We start from the raw sequence: 12,741 nt of genomic DNA, 5'->3' as shown, positions 1-12,741 counted from the left end.
GGGTGTTGGGGGGTACACGGAGGGTGTGGGGTGGGAGGGTTGGAGAGTGCACAGGGGTTGGGGGGTACACGGAGGGTGCGGGGTGGGAGGGTTGGAGAGTGCACAGGGGTCGGGGGGGGTGTTGGGGGGTACACGGAGGGTGCGGGGTGGGAGGGTTGGAGAGTGCACAGGGGTCGGGGGGGTATTGGGGGGTACACGGAGGGTGTGGGGTGGGAGGGTTGGAGAGTGCACAGGGGTCGGGGGGGGTCTGTTGGGGGGTACACGGAGGGTGTGGGGTGGGAGGGTTGGAGAGTGCACAGGGGTCGGGGGGGTATTGGGGGGTACACGGAGGGTGTGGGGTGGGAGGGTTGGAGAGTGCACAGGGGTCGGGGGAGGTGTTGGGGGGTACACGGAGGGTGTGGGGTGGGAGGGTTGGAGAGTGCACAGGGGTCGGGGGGGGTCTGTTGGGGGGTACACGGAGGGTGTGGGGTGGGAGGGTTGGAGAGTGCACAGGGGTCGGGGGGGGGTGTTGGGGGGTACACGGAGGGTGTGGGGTGGGAGGGTTGGAGAGTGCACGGGGTGGGGGGGGGGGTGTGGCGGCGGTTGGGGAGTACATGGAAGGTGCGGGCGGGGATTACTTGGGGGTGACGCCTGAGAATTGTTGAGGGGGGGGCGATCGGGGGTGGGGGTGGGGCCCGAGGGTGCTTAAGGAGGAGTGCACTTCTCGGGCTGCAGTTGGTAGAATAGTGCATTCGATTGGATCCTGCAAAGCATGTGCTTGACAGCAACCAATCAGAAAAGGGGATGAGAGCACCTGTTAATTTTATTGACACAAGATTTATATAAAAATGCCGCTGAACAGTTCAATTTGCGAATTCCCTAGTTTGTGTGTGTGTGTGTGTGTGTTTGAAGTATATAAGTATATCGGTGTATGTTTGACCCTGAACATTTTATTTTACAGCTGCTGCTGAAGGAAAAGGCAAAAGTGGGGAAGACTTCTTCCAGAAGGTACTGTATTGTGGCTCAGTCCCCTCAAAAGTGGTGGTCTAGTGGTGGCATTGGTTCTCACAGCAGATAGTATAGTCGTGCAGTTTACTTCAAGCCAATTTGGAAAGATAGTTGAGCCATAAGCTCAGCACTGTAAGGAACCCCAACCTCTAACACCCGAACCCCCCAACCCCCCCCCCCCCCCACCCAACCCCAGCCATCCTTAAAGGGGAGGTGGTAGCGACACTGCTGCCATCTTTTTTCTGTCGGCCAACTTTTCAGTCGGCCCGACAATGGCGGCCGCTGGTGTGGCCAGGCCGCCAACATGCCGACCAGCATCCCTCTTGGGTGCCAGGCCGCTGGCCCGGCTAACACCCTCCCTGGTGGCCCAGCGGTCGCCACTGAAGCGGCTGCAGAGCTCATAGCGACCCTGCCCTTTTTAAAAAGCAGGGGATGACGTCACGCGGCATGTCAGCGTTGCGCCGAGAGTCGCGCCCTGCGAACACCCGGTTACCGCCCCACACGTGTGTTTGCCCCAAAGAGGCCAATTCCATGCTGGAGGTGGCACTTCCCGTCCCGGCACTAAACTTTAATATAATGCAAATGATGTGCCCCAAACTGGGCGCAGGGAACTTCGCCCACCTTAGATGGTGCCCTTAAATCATTCTGGTGGGATGCCTTTAGAAATCGTTTGAGGGCAGCTCCCATGAATGTGCATGTTTCGTAGTGTACTGCATTTGGAAATGACCTTACGATTCTTCTTTCTGCTGACGCATACTTTCCATGAGTCGATCCTCACTTGCAGTCCCCTGTACGTACACCCCTTCTCCAGGATCCCAGCAGTCAGTCGCCCATCAGTTAGTTGATAAAGTGGGTCCTCACAGAAGACCCAAATCCGAAAGGAAGATTTATTTTTCTGCCCATCATTCAAAGAATAATCCTGGGTGTGAAATGGAGTCTTTCCGTTTTTAATTAAAAAAAATCAGCTGCCTGTGAGGTTTCAGGCACAGATGGTATAAAGATGGAGCGGTATAGTCACTGAAACAAGTGTGGAATGTGTTGTTCTTCAAGAAAATGTGTAAATATGGTCAACAGATGAGTAAATTTATGAAACATTGCGGGAGAGCAAGAATCTTAAAGCGGCAATGCTGGTATTAAATTGCTAGGAATAACAACAGAAAATGCTGGACACCTCAGCGGGTCAGGCAACATCTGTGGAGATTGAATCTGTTTCCTCGATAATGAGGAAGAAAGCTGCAGACTGCAGGAAGATATCAGGTGGGCAGAACAGTGGCAAATGGGATTTCATCCGGAGAAACTGTGAGGTAATGCATTTGGGGAGGGCTAACGAGGCAAGGGAATACACATTAAATGGCAGGACACAGAAGTGTAGAGGAACAAAGGGACCTGGGAGTGCATGTCCACAAATCCGAAAGTAGCAGGCCAGGTGGATAAGGTGGTTAAGAAGGCATACGGAATGCTTGCCTTTATTAGCCGAGGCATAGAATACAAGAGCAGGGGGGTTTATGCTTGAACTGTATAAAACACTGGTTAGGCCACAGCTTGGAGTACTGTGTGCAGTTCTGGTCACTGCATTACAGGAAGGACATAATTGCACTGGAGAGGGTACAGAGGAGATTTACGAGGATGTTGCCGGGAGTGGAGAATCTTAGCTATGAGGACAGATTGGATAGGCTGGGTTTGTTTTCTTTGGAACAGAGGAGGCTGAGGGGCGACCTCATTGAGGTGCATAAAATTCTGAGGGGCCCAGATATATGGATAGAAAGGGTCTATTTCCCTTAGCAGAGGGGTCAACAACCAGGGGGCATAAATTTAAAGTAATTGGTTTAGAAGGGATTTGAGGGGAAATATCTTCGCCCAGAGGGTGGTGGGGGTCTGGAACTCACTGCCTGAAAGGGTGGTAGAGGCAGAAGCCCTCACCACATTTTAAAAAGTACTTGGATGTGCACTTGAAGTGCTGTAACCTACAGGGTTATAGACCTAGAGCTGGAAAGTGGGATGAGGCTGGATAGTCTCTTGTTGGCCGGCACAGACACGATGGGCCGAAATGGCCTCCTTCCGAGCTGTAAATTTCTATGATTCTAAGCTGTGCATTATAGATCACAACAACTCGCTGCGTAAAAACATTTCTTCTCATCTGGTTCTTTTGTCAATTACCTTCATTACCGAACCACCTGCTAGTGGAAACAGTTTCTCCATATCTCTCTCACACACACACACACACAATTCTCTTTTGAAAGTTACTATCCTCCTATATATTCTACCAAAAGGCTTTATGATTTTGAACACCTCTTTTTAAAAAAAAAATCTCCCTTTAACCTTCTCTGCTGTAAGGTTGAGACCAACCCCAGTCTCTCCACATAACTGAACTCCTTCCTACCCGGTACCATTCGAGTAAATCTCCTCTGCACCCTTCTTCCTAAAGACTAGAGCCCAGAACTGGACAGAATACTCCAACTGAGGCCTAACCAGTTCCTAGCAATTTAACACAAAAGCAAAATACTGCGGATGCTGGAATCTGGAATAAAAACAGAAAATGCTGGGAATCTCAGCAGGTCAGGAAACAGAGTTAATGTTTTGAGTCTGCGACCCTTCAGGACTGGAGAGTGTTTGGAAAGAACAGATTCTTAATGAGCACTGAAAGGGGGAGGGGAGGAAAGAACAAAAGGGAAGGTCTGTGATAGGGTGGAAGACAGGCGAGATTAGAGAGACAAAAGGGATGATGGCCTTATGGTCCTACCTCCTTCCCAAGATTCACCATCAGGACTGCCCCGATAGACCCATCGTTTCGGCCTCTTCTTGCCCCACGGAACTTATTTCTTCCTATCTCGACTCTATTTGTCCCTATGTGCACTCTCTTCCCACCTACATCCGCGACTCCTCCGATGCCCTTTGTCACTTTAACAGTTTCCAGTTTCCCAGCCCCAACCGTCTCCTTTTCACCATGGACGTCCAATCCCTTTACACTTCCATCCCCCACCAGGATAGCCCGAGGGCGCTCTGCTTCTTCCTCGAGCAGAGGCCCAAACAATCCCCATCCACCACCAACCTCCTCCGTCTGGCTGAACCTGTTCTCACATTGGACAACTTCTCCTTTAACTCCACTCACTGCCTCCAAATTAAAGGTGTTGCTATGGGAACCCACATGGGTCCTCGCTATGCCTGCCTTTTCATGGGATATGTGGAAGATTCTTTGTTCCAGTCCTACTCGGGTCCCCTCCCTCACCTCTTCTTCCAGTACGTTGATGACTATATCGGTGCTGTCCCTGCTGTCGCCCTGAATTAGAAAATTTCATTCACTTTGCATCCAATTTCCACCCTTCCCTCACCTTCACACGGTCCATCTCCGACTCTTCCCTTCCTCGACTTCGGTCTCCATCTCTGGGAATAGGCTTTCAACCAGTGTCCTCTATTAGCCCACTGACTCCCACAGCTACCTGAACTACACTTCCTCCCACCCCACATCCTGTTTGGACTCCATTCCATTCTCCCAGTTTCTCCGCCTCCGTCACATCTACTCTGACGACATCACCTTTCACACTAGTATCTCTGACATGTCTTCCTTTTTCCTCAACCGAGGATTCCCCTCGGCCGTGGTTAACATGGAAGGGAAGATGATGGGGAGGTGGGGGGAGGGAGAAAGAGAGAGAAGATGATGAAGAAGCCGGGCCCCGCCGAGGACTTCGGGCGGGTCCCGCATGCAGCCGATGCCAGGCTGCCGACGCCGCCGACTCTTCGGGCGGGGCTCGCCCCCAGCGAGAGGCCGGGCGGGCGGGCCCCGCCGCCGAGGTAAGATGCGCAGGCCATTCGGCCGGGGATAGGGGCGACGTCCCTTCAGCCCGGGATAGGCTCGTCGCCCCCGGAGACAGGACGCCGGCAGCGACTGCGCACGCGCGCAGCCTCCACTGTGCACGCGTGCAGCTGCCGGCACTGTTTTTGGCGCAGGGCTGTAGCTCCGCCCCCAGCAGCTCCTGCTGCGCAGCGCCGAGGTGGAAATGGGCCTCCAGCTATCTGAGAGTCGCGAGGTAAGTATTCGGCGCAATTTTTGTTCTATGAATTAGGCGGGCCTCTCCGATGTGCGGCGTTCTAGCGGGCGACCGGAACTTGACCCCACAGAAACATAGAAAATAGGTGCCAGGAGTAGGCCATTTGGCTCTTTGAGCCTGCACCACCATTCAATATGATCATGGCCGTTCATTTTTGCAACTTCAGTACCCCATTTGTGCTTTCTCTCCAAACCCCCTGATCCCTTTAGCCGTAAGGGCCACATCTAACTTCCTTTTGAATATATTTAACAAACTGGCCTGAACAACTTTCTGTGGTAGAGAATTCCACAGGTTCACAATTCTCTGAATGAAGAAGTTTCTCCTCATCTCAGTCCTAAATAGCTTACCCCTAATCCTTAGATTGTGACCCCTGGTTCTGGATTTCCCCAACATCGGGAACATTCTTCCTGCATCCAACCTGTCCAATCCCTTTAGAATTTTATGTTTCTATGAGATCCCCTCTCATTCTTCTACATTCCAGTGAACATAAGCCTCGTCAATCCAGTCTTTCTTCATATGTCAGTCCTGCCATCCCAGGAATCAGTCTGGTGAATCTTCGCTGCACTCCCTCAATAGCAAGAATGTCCTTCCTCAGATTAGGAGACCAAAACTATACACAATATTCAAGGTGTGGCCTCACCAAGGCCCTGTACAACTGCAGTAAGACCTCCCTGCTCCTATACTCAAATCCTCTTACTATGAAGGCCAACATGCCATTTTCCGCCTTCATCGCCTGCTGTACCTGCATGCCTACCTTCAATTCCTGATGTACCATGACACCTAGGTCTCGTTGCACCCCCCCTTTTCCTAATGTCACCATTCAGAAAATATTCTGCCTTCCTGTTTTTGCCACCAAAGTGGATAACCTCACATTTTCTGTATTATACTGCATCTACCTGTCCAAGTCACCCTGCAGCCTCTTAGCATCCTTCTCACTGCCACCCAGTTTAGTGTCATCTGCAAACTTGGAGATATTACATTCAACTCCTTCGTCTAAATCATTAATGCATACTGTAAATAGCTAGGATCTCAGCACTGAACCTTGCGGTATCCCACTAGTCACTGCCTGTCATTCTGAAAAGGACCTGTTTATTCCTACTCTTTGCTTCCTGTCTGCCAACCAGTTCTCTATCCATGTCAATACATTACCCCCAATACCATGTGCATTAATTTTGCACACTAATCTCTTGTGTGGGACCTTGTCAAAAGCCTTTTGAAAGTCCAAATACACCACATCCACTGGTTCTCCCTTGTCTACCAGTTACATCCTCAAAAAATTCTAGAAGATTTGTCAAGCATGATTTCCCTTTCATAAATTCATGTTGACTTGGACCGATCCCATCACTGCTTTCCAAATGCGCTGCTATTACATCTTTAATAATTGATTCCAACATTTTCCCCACTACTGATGTCAGACTAACTGGTCTATAATTCCCTGTTTTCTCTCCCTCCTTTTTTAAAAAAGTGGTGTTACATTAGCTACCCTCCAATCCACAGGAACTGATCCAGAGTCAATAGAATGTTGGAAAATGATCAACAATGCATCCACTATTTCTAGGGCCACTTCCTGAAGTACACTCGGATGCAGACTATCAGGTCCTGGGGATGTATTGGCTGTCAATCCCATCAATTTCCCTAACACAATTTCCTGACTAATAAGAATTTCCTTCAGTTCCTCCTTCTCACTAGACCCTTGGTCCCCTAGTATTTCCGGAAAGATATTTGTGTCTTCCTTCATGAGGACAGAACCAAAGTATTTGTTCAATTGGACTGCCATTTCTTTGCTCCCCATTATAAATTCACCCTTCCTGTAATGTGACCAAAACTGCACACAGTGCTCCAGCTGTGGCCTAACTAGTGTTTTATACAGTTCAAGCATAACCTCCCTGCTCTTGTATTCTATGCCTCAGCTAATAAAGGCCAGCATTCCGTATGCCTTCTTAACCACCTTATCTACCTGGCCTGCTACCTTCACGAATCTGTGGACATGCACTCCCAGGTCCCTTTGTTTCTCTACACTTCTCAGTGTCCTACCATTTAATGTGTATTCCCTTTCATTGTTAGCCCTCCCCAAATGCATTACCTTACACCTTCTCCGGATTAAATTCCATTTGCCACTGTTCCGCCCACCTGATATCTTCCTGCAGTCCGCAGCTTTCTTCCTCATTATCAAGGGTGGTGGAAACGGATTCAGTAGTAGCTTTCTAAAGGGAATTGCATGTATGTGTGTGTATATGTGAGTGATATATTAAAAGGAAAAAATTGCACTGCTATGGGGACACAGGCGGTGAGTGGTCCGAATTGGGTAACTCTTTCAAAGAGCCGACACAGGCTCAATGGGCCGAATGGCCTCCTTCTGTGCTGTATGATTCTATGAATTACATGGATTTATCAGTTTATTATGGATTTAAAGGGTTTGTGTTTCACAGGGTATGTTTTTAAATTCAGATCGAATACTTTGGGGTGATCAACCCTTCGGCTGGTTCCGAGAAATCTTCTCCTCCTTGGCCAGCTGCTTGACTTGCTTGTGCTCATGCACTGTGACCCTGGAATAACGGTGCTTACATTTGATAATGCTTCTCAGACATTAGGAGTAGAATGTTGCAACTGGAATATTACCCCCACACCACTGAACACTTGTCAGTAAAAGTGACGATGAAGCTTGTTGTAAAAACCCAACTGGTTCACGAGTGTCCTTTTTAAGCAAAGGAAACCTGCTGTCCTTGCCTGGTTTGGCCTATATGTGACTGCAGTCCCGCACTCAGGTGATTGACTCTTAACTGCCCTCTGCAGTGACCTAGCAAGCAACTCAGTTGCATCAAAACTGCTTTAACCAGGACATACCTGGTCCCTTTTTTTCCATCTTTTCTCTATATTTCAGTCATCCTTTTTAAATGGCTCAATGGCAGTACTTGCGCTTGTGAGTCCGAGGTTGTAGTTTCAAGTCCCACACCAGAGAGTTACCCGTAATATCTTTAACTTTGATCAGATAAACTCTTAATCTTCTAAATTCTAGGGAATACGACTAATCTATTAAATCCTCCTGTTAACCATCTCTGCTCCTAAGAGCAACAATCCCAGCTTCCTTAGTCTCTCCACATTAATATCATTTGCACGTAATTTGAAATTTTAACCACCTACTCATTTATTGTAAGCCCCACACGGCCCACTGTCGCATTGTTGACCGATTCTAGATCATTTAGCCAGGGCTCAGTAATGAGTTGAGAATCCTGCTCTTGCAACATGTTTAAAATTCAAGAGGCACGAGGAAGTGGACGTGTTGAGAAATGGTACTAATCGAAGGCTCCCAGCGCCACTCGACTGGTGCTTTTGGGGAAGTTATATGTTTTGGTACATTTCTTGGAGGGAAAGAAGCTTATTTGCGACAAGTGTAGAATCGATCCGAGGAACCCTGAATAAACGCCAGCATTCCATACAAGGGTAGCTGTTGGGGAGCATTTCTCCTTTTATGTGGAATTTATCAAAGTAACTTGTCTGGAGAAATAAGCTTCTGGGAATCGCCTTCCCAGAAATTCCGATGGTTAAAGGAGAGCCAATAAACCCCTTGTGCATTCTCCCCTACTTCAAGGACTAGGTGTTTACTATGGAAACCGCATAGACATTTAAGAGCTGTGAGGGTTGCTGAGTATGGCTGTTTAATCACGAAACACATCTTATTGAAATTCAGAACTCATTGCCTTATATTAAAGTGGCAATTACCAAGTCTGCCCTGTAAAAGCAATTTAATTATTTATTTTAAAAGAGAGGCCGGCTAGATTCAGCACATAACATAACACTCCATCTCTGATCATCCTATAATTCAGTCGTAGCGGTATGAATTGAAAATACACTGTCGTGTGATAGCACTCACCCAGTGGGGAAACCACCTAAGAGTGTCTCTGAAGGCTTCCTCACATCAGCCACCGTTCGGTTCTCATTTAAAGTCCCTGATTTGACACATGCTTTGGTTTATTACAATCCTTTTTCCTTCTCTCTTCCCTTCCCTGAGTGTAAATGACTATAGGAATCTCGAAAGAGCCAACTCTGTTGCTAGTAGCAAAGCACCCATTTGGCAGAATCCAAATAGTAATGCACTGCATGTCTGACTATCCTTTTAATGAGGTTAATTTTGAAGTGCTCTCACAGTGTGATCATGATGCATGGGAGGGTCCCGCAGTTTGAACACTTCAAAGGTCAACGTTTTGAAAAGGTCATGGTGCGTCTGGAGTCTTCCATCGCCCTCGACACTGCCAAGCTGGTCAAGAACTGTCTCTCTGGTTTTTTTTCTCACGAGGAGATGGATGATCTTCCGGGTAATGTTTATACGCGTTGCTCAGTGACTCAATGAGAAGCTTTTTCTCGAACAGGGAAATGGCAGAGACATTGAACAAATAGTTTGTATCGGTCTTCACAGTAGAAGACACTAAAAACATCCCAATACAGAATAATTAAGGGGCTATAGGGAGGGAGGAACTTGATACAATCACTATCACCAATGAAGTAGTACTCGGTAAAATAATGGGACTAAAGGTGGACAAGTCCCCTAGACTTGATGGCTTACATCCTAGGGTCCTAAAAGAAGTGGCTGCAGAAATAGTGGATGCATTGGTTGTAATTTACCAAATTTCACTGGATTTTGGGGAGGTCCCAGCCGATTGGAAAACCGCAAATGTAACGCCCCTATTTTAAAAAGGAGGCAGACAGAAAGCAGGAAACTATAGACCAGTTAGCTTAACATCTGTTGTTAGGAAAATGCTGGAATCCATTATTAAGGAGGCAGTAGCGAGACATTTGGAAAAGCATAATTCAGTCAAGCAGAGTCAGCATGGTTTTATGAAAGGGAAATCATGTTTGACAAATTTGCTGGAGTTCTTTGAGGATGTAATGAAAAGGATGGATAAGGGGGATCCAGTGGATGTGGTGTATTTGGATTTCCAGAAGGCATTCGATAAGGTGCCACATAAAAGGTTACTGCACAAGATAAAAGTTCACGGGGTTAGGGGTAATATATTAGCATGGATTGAGGATTGGCTAACGGTTTTCTGTTAGAGAGTCGGGATAAATGGGTCATTTTCCAGTTGGCAAACAGTAACTAGTGGGGTGCCACAGGATCGGAGCTGGGTTCTCAACTATTTACAATCTATATTAATGACTTGGATGAAGGGACCGAGTGTAATGTAGCCAAGTTTGCTGATGATACAAAGATGGTGGGAAAGCAAATTGTGAGGACACAAAAAATCTGCAAAGGGATATAGACAGGCTCAGTGAATGGACAAAAATGTGGCAGATGGAGTATAATGTGGGAAAATGTGAGGTTATTAACTTTGGCAAAAAAAAATTGAAAAGCAGATTATAATTTAAATGGAGAAAAATTGCAGAGGGCTTCAGTACAGAAGGACCTGGGGGTCCCTGTGCATGAAACACAAAAGTTAGTATGCAGGTACAGCAAGTAATCAGGAAGGCAAATGGAATGTTGGCTTTTATTGCAAGAGGGATAGAGTATAAAAGCAGAGCAGTCCTGCTACAACTGTACAGGGTATTGGTGAGGCCACACCTGGAGTACTGCCTACAGTTTTGGTCTCAGTATTTAAGGGAAGGATATACTTGCATTGGAGGCTATAGAGAAAAGGTTCTGGAGATGAGGGAGATGACTTATGAAGTTAGGTTGAGTAGGTTGGGCCTCTACTCATTGGAGTTCAGAAGAATGAGAGATGTTATCGAAACACATAAGATAATGAAGGGGCTCGACAAGCTGGATGCAGAGTGGATATTTCCACTCATAGGGAAACTAAAACTAGGGCACATAGTCTCAGAATAAGGGGCCGCCCATTTAAAATTGAGATGAAGAATTTTTTCTCCGAGGGTTGTAAATCTATGAAATTCTCTGCCCCAGAGAGCTGTGGAGGCTGGGTCATTGAATATATTTAAGATGGAGGTAGACAGATTTTTGAGCGATAAGGGAATAAAGGGTTATGGGAGCGGGCAGGGAAGTGGAGCTGAATCCATGATCAGATCAGCCATGATCGTATTAAATGGCGGAGATGCAGGAATGTTCCCGATGTTGGGGAAGTCCAGAACCAGGGGTCACAGTCTAAGGATAAGGGGTAAGCCATTTAGGACCGAGATAGAAGAAACTTCTTCACTGAGTTGTGGGCATGTGGAATTCTCTAGCACAGAAAGTTGTTGGGGCCAGTTTGTTAGATATATTCAAAAGGGAGTTAGATGTGGTCCTTACGGCTAAAGGAATCAAGGGGTATGGAGAGAAAGCAGGAATGGGGTACTGAAGTTGCAGGATCAGCCATGATATTGAATGGTGCAGGCTCGAAGGGCTGAATGACCTACTCTTGCACTTATTTTCTATGTTTCTATGTTACTCCTGCTATTATGTTGTTATGTTGTTATGTGGAACTAGTTACCACAGGGAATAGTTGAGGCGAATAGCACCGATGCATCTAAGTGGAAGCTAGATAAACATGAGAGAGAAGGGACTACAGGGTTATGCTGATAGATTTAGATGAGGAAGGATGGGAGGAGGCTCGAGTAGGGCATAAACGGCGGCATGGACTGGTTGGGGGAATGGCCTGTTTCTGTGCTGTATCTCCGATGTAATATGTTCAGACTCAGGAACAGGAAAATCTGTCCCATGTCCTGGTGACTTTTATGTGAATACAAGCTGGATGGCTCATTGATGTCATCACAGGGCTGAATGCTATGTAGGTCTAAGCCATTCCCTCGAGGACATCATTAACATTCACTATGTCAATAATTAAATAAAATTGAAAGACAATAATCCAGAACAAAATTAATTGTCATTTGGAAAAATAAGGGTTAATCGATGGCAGCCAGCATGGATTTGTTAAAACCAGATCGTGTTTGACTAACTGGTTTGAGTTCTTCGATGAAATATGGAGAGGGTTGATGTTATGTATATGGACTTTCATAAAGTACCAAATAATAAACTTGTTAGCAAATGTTAAAACCCTTGTGATTAAAGGGGCAGTGGCAGGATGGATACGAAACAAGCAATTCAACCCAACTATAGTCTGCTGGTGCTTATACTCCACATAAGTCACCTCCCGTTCCATCTACCTCATCTCAGTCTTTCAGCATATCTTTATATTCTCTTTTCTCTCGTGCACTCATCTACTTTCCTTTTGAAACCATCCAAGCTATTTGGATCAACCACTTCCTGTGGTCGAGAGTTCCACATTCTAACCACTCTGAGTGCAGACCTAATGGATTTTTTAGTAACTATCTTGTATTTATGCCCCCTAGTTTTGATTTCTCCCAGGAGCAGAAACAATCTGGTCACATCTACCCTATTCATCATTTAAAAAACCTCTATCAGGTCACCTCTATGTCTTCACTTTTCTATAGGAAAAAAAGCCTGACCTGTTCAATCGTTCCTGATAGTTGCAATCTGAAACCATCATTGTAAATCGCTTTTGCACTTTCTACCAGTGCTTCTACGTCCTGTTTACAGTATGGAGACCCGAACTGTGCACAATACTCGAAATCTGGTCTGATCAGGGTCCTATACAAGTTTAACATAATTTCACTACTTTTGAATTCTATACTCAATATAAATCCCAGTGCTTTGTTAGCATTTTTGATTGCTTTGCTGCTTTTAATGATTTGTTCACCTGTATCCCTCGAACCCTTTGCTCTTGTACCCCATTCAGTTTCTTATTTTCTACAGTGTAGGTGA

General features: G+C 46.6%; 1 protein-coding gene across 2 annotated transcripts in view; it reads left to right on the top strand.

The window, feature by feature from the left end:
* LOC139260353 (protein bicaudal C homolog 1-like) overlaps positions 1–12,741 on the top strand; it is a 376,023-nt gene that overhangs the window by 99,539 nt on the left and 263,743 nt on the right. For both annotated transcript variants that reach the window (XM_070876873.1, XM_070876872.1), the window contains exon 2: positions 941–987. In XM_070876873.1, the coding sequence (XP_070732974.1) occupies positions 941–987 (47 nt within the window). The remainder of the gene's footprint in view (positions 1–940; positions 988–12,741) is intronic.

This window comes from Pristiophorus japonicus, chromosome 3 (assembly GCF_044704955.1).
Source record: "Pristiophorus japonicus isolate sPriJap1 chromosome 3, sPriJap1.hap1, whole genome shotgun sequence".
NCBI lineage: Eukaryota > Metazoa > Chordata > Chondrichthyes > Pristiophoridae > Pristiophorus > Pristiophorus japonicus.
This window is presented reverse-complemented; position numbering and strand designations above follow the sequence as displayed.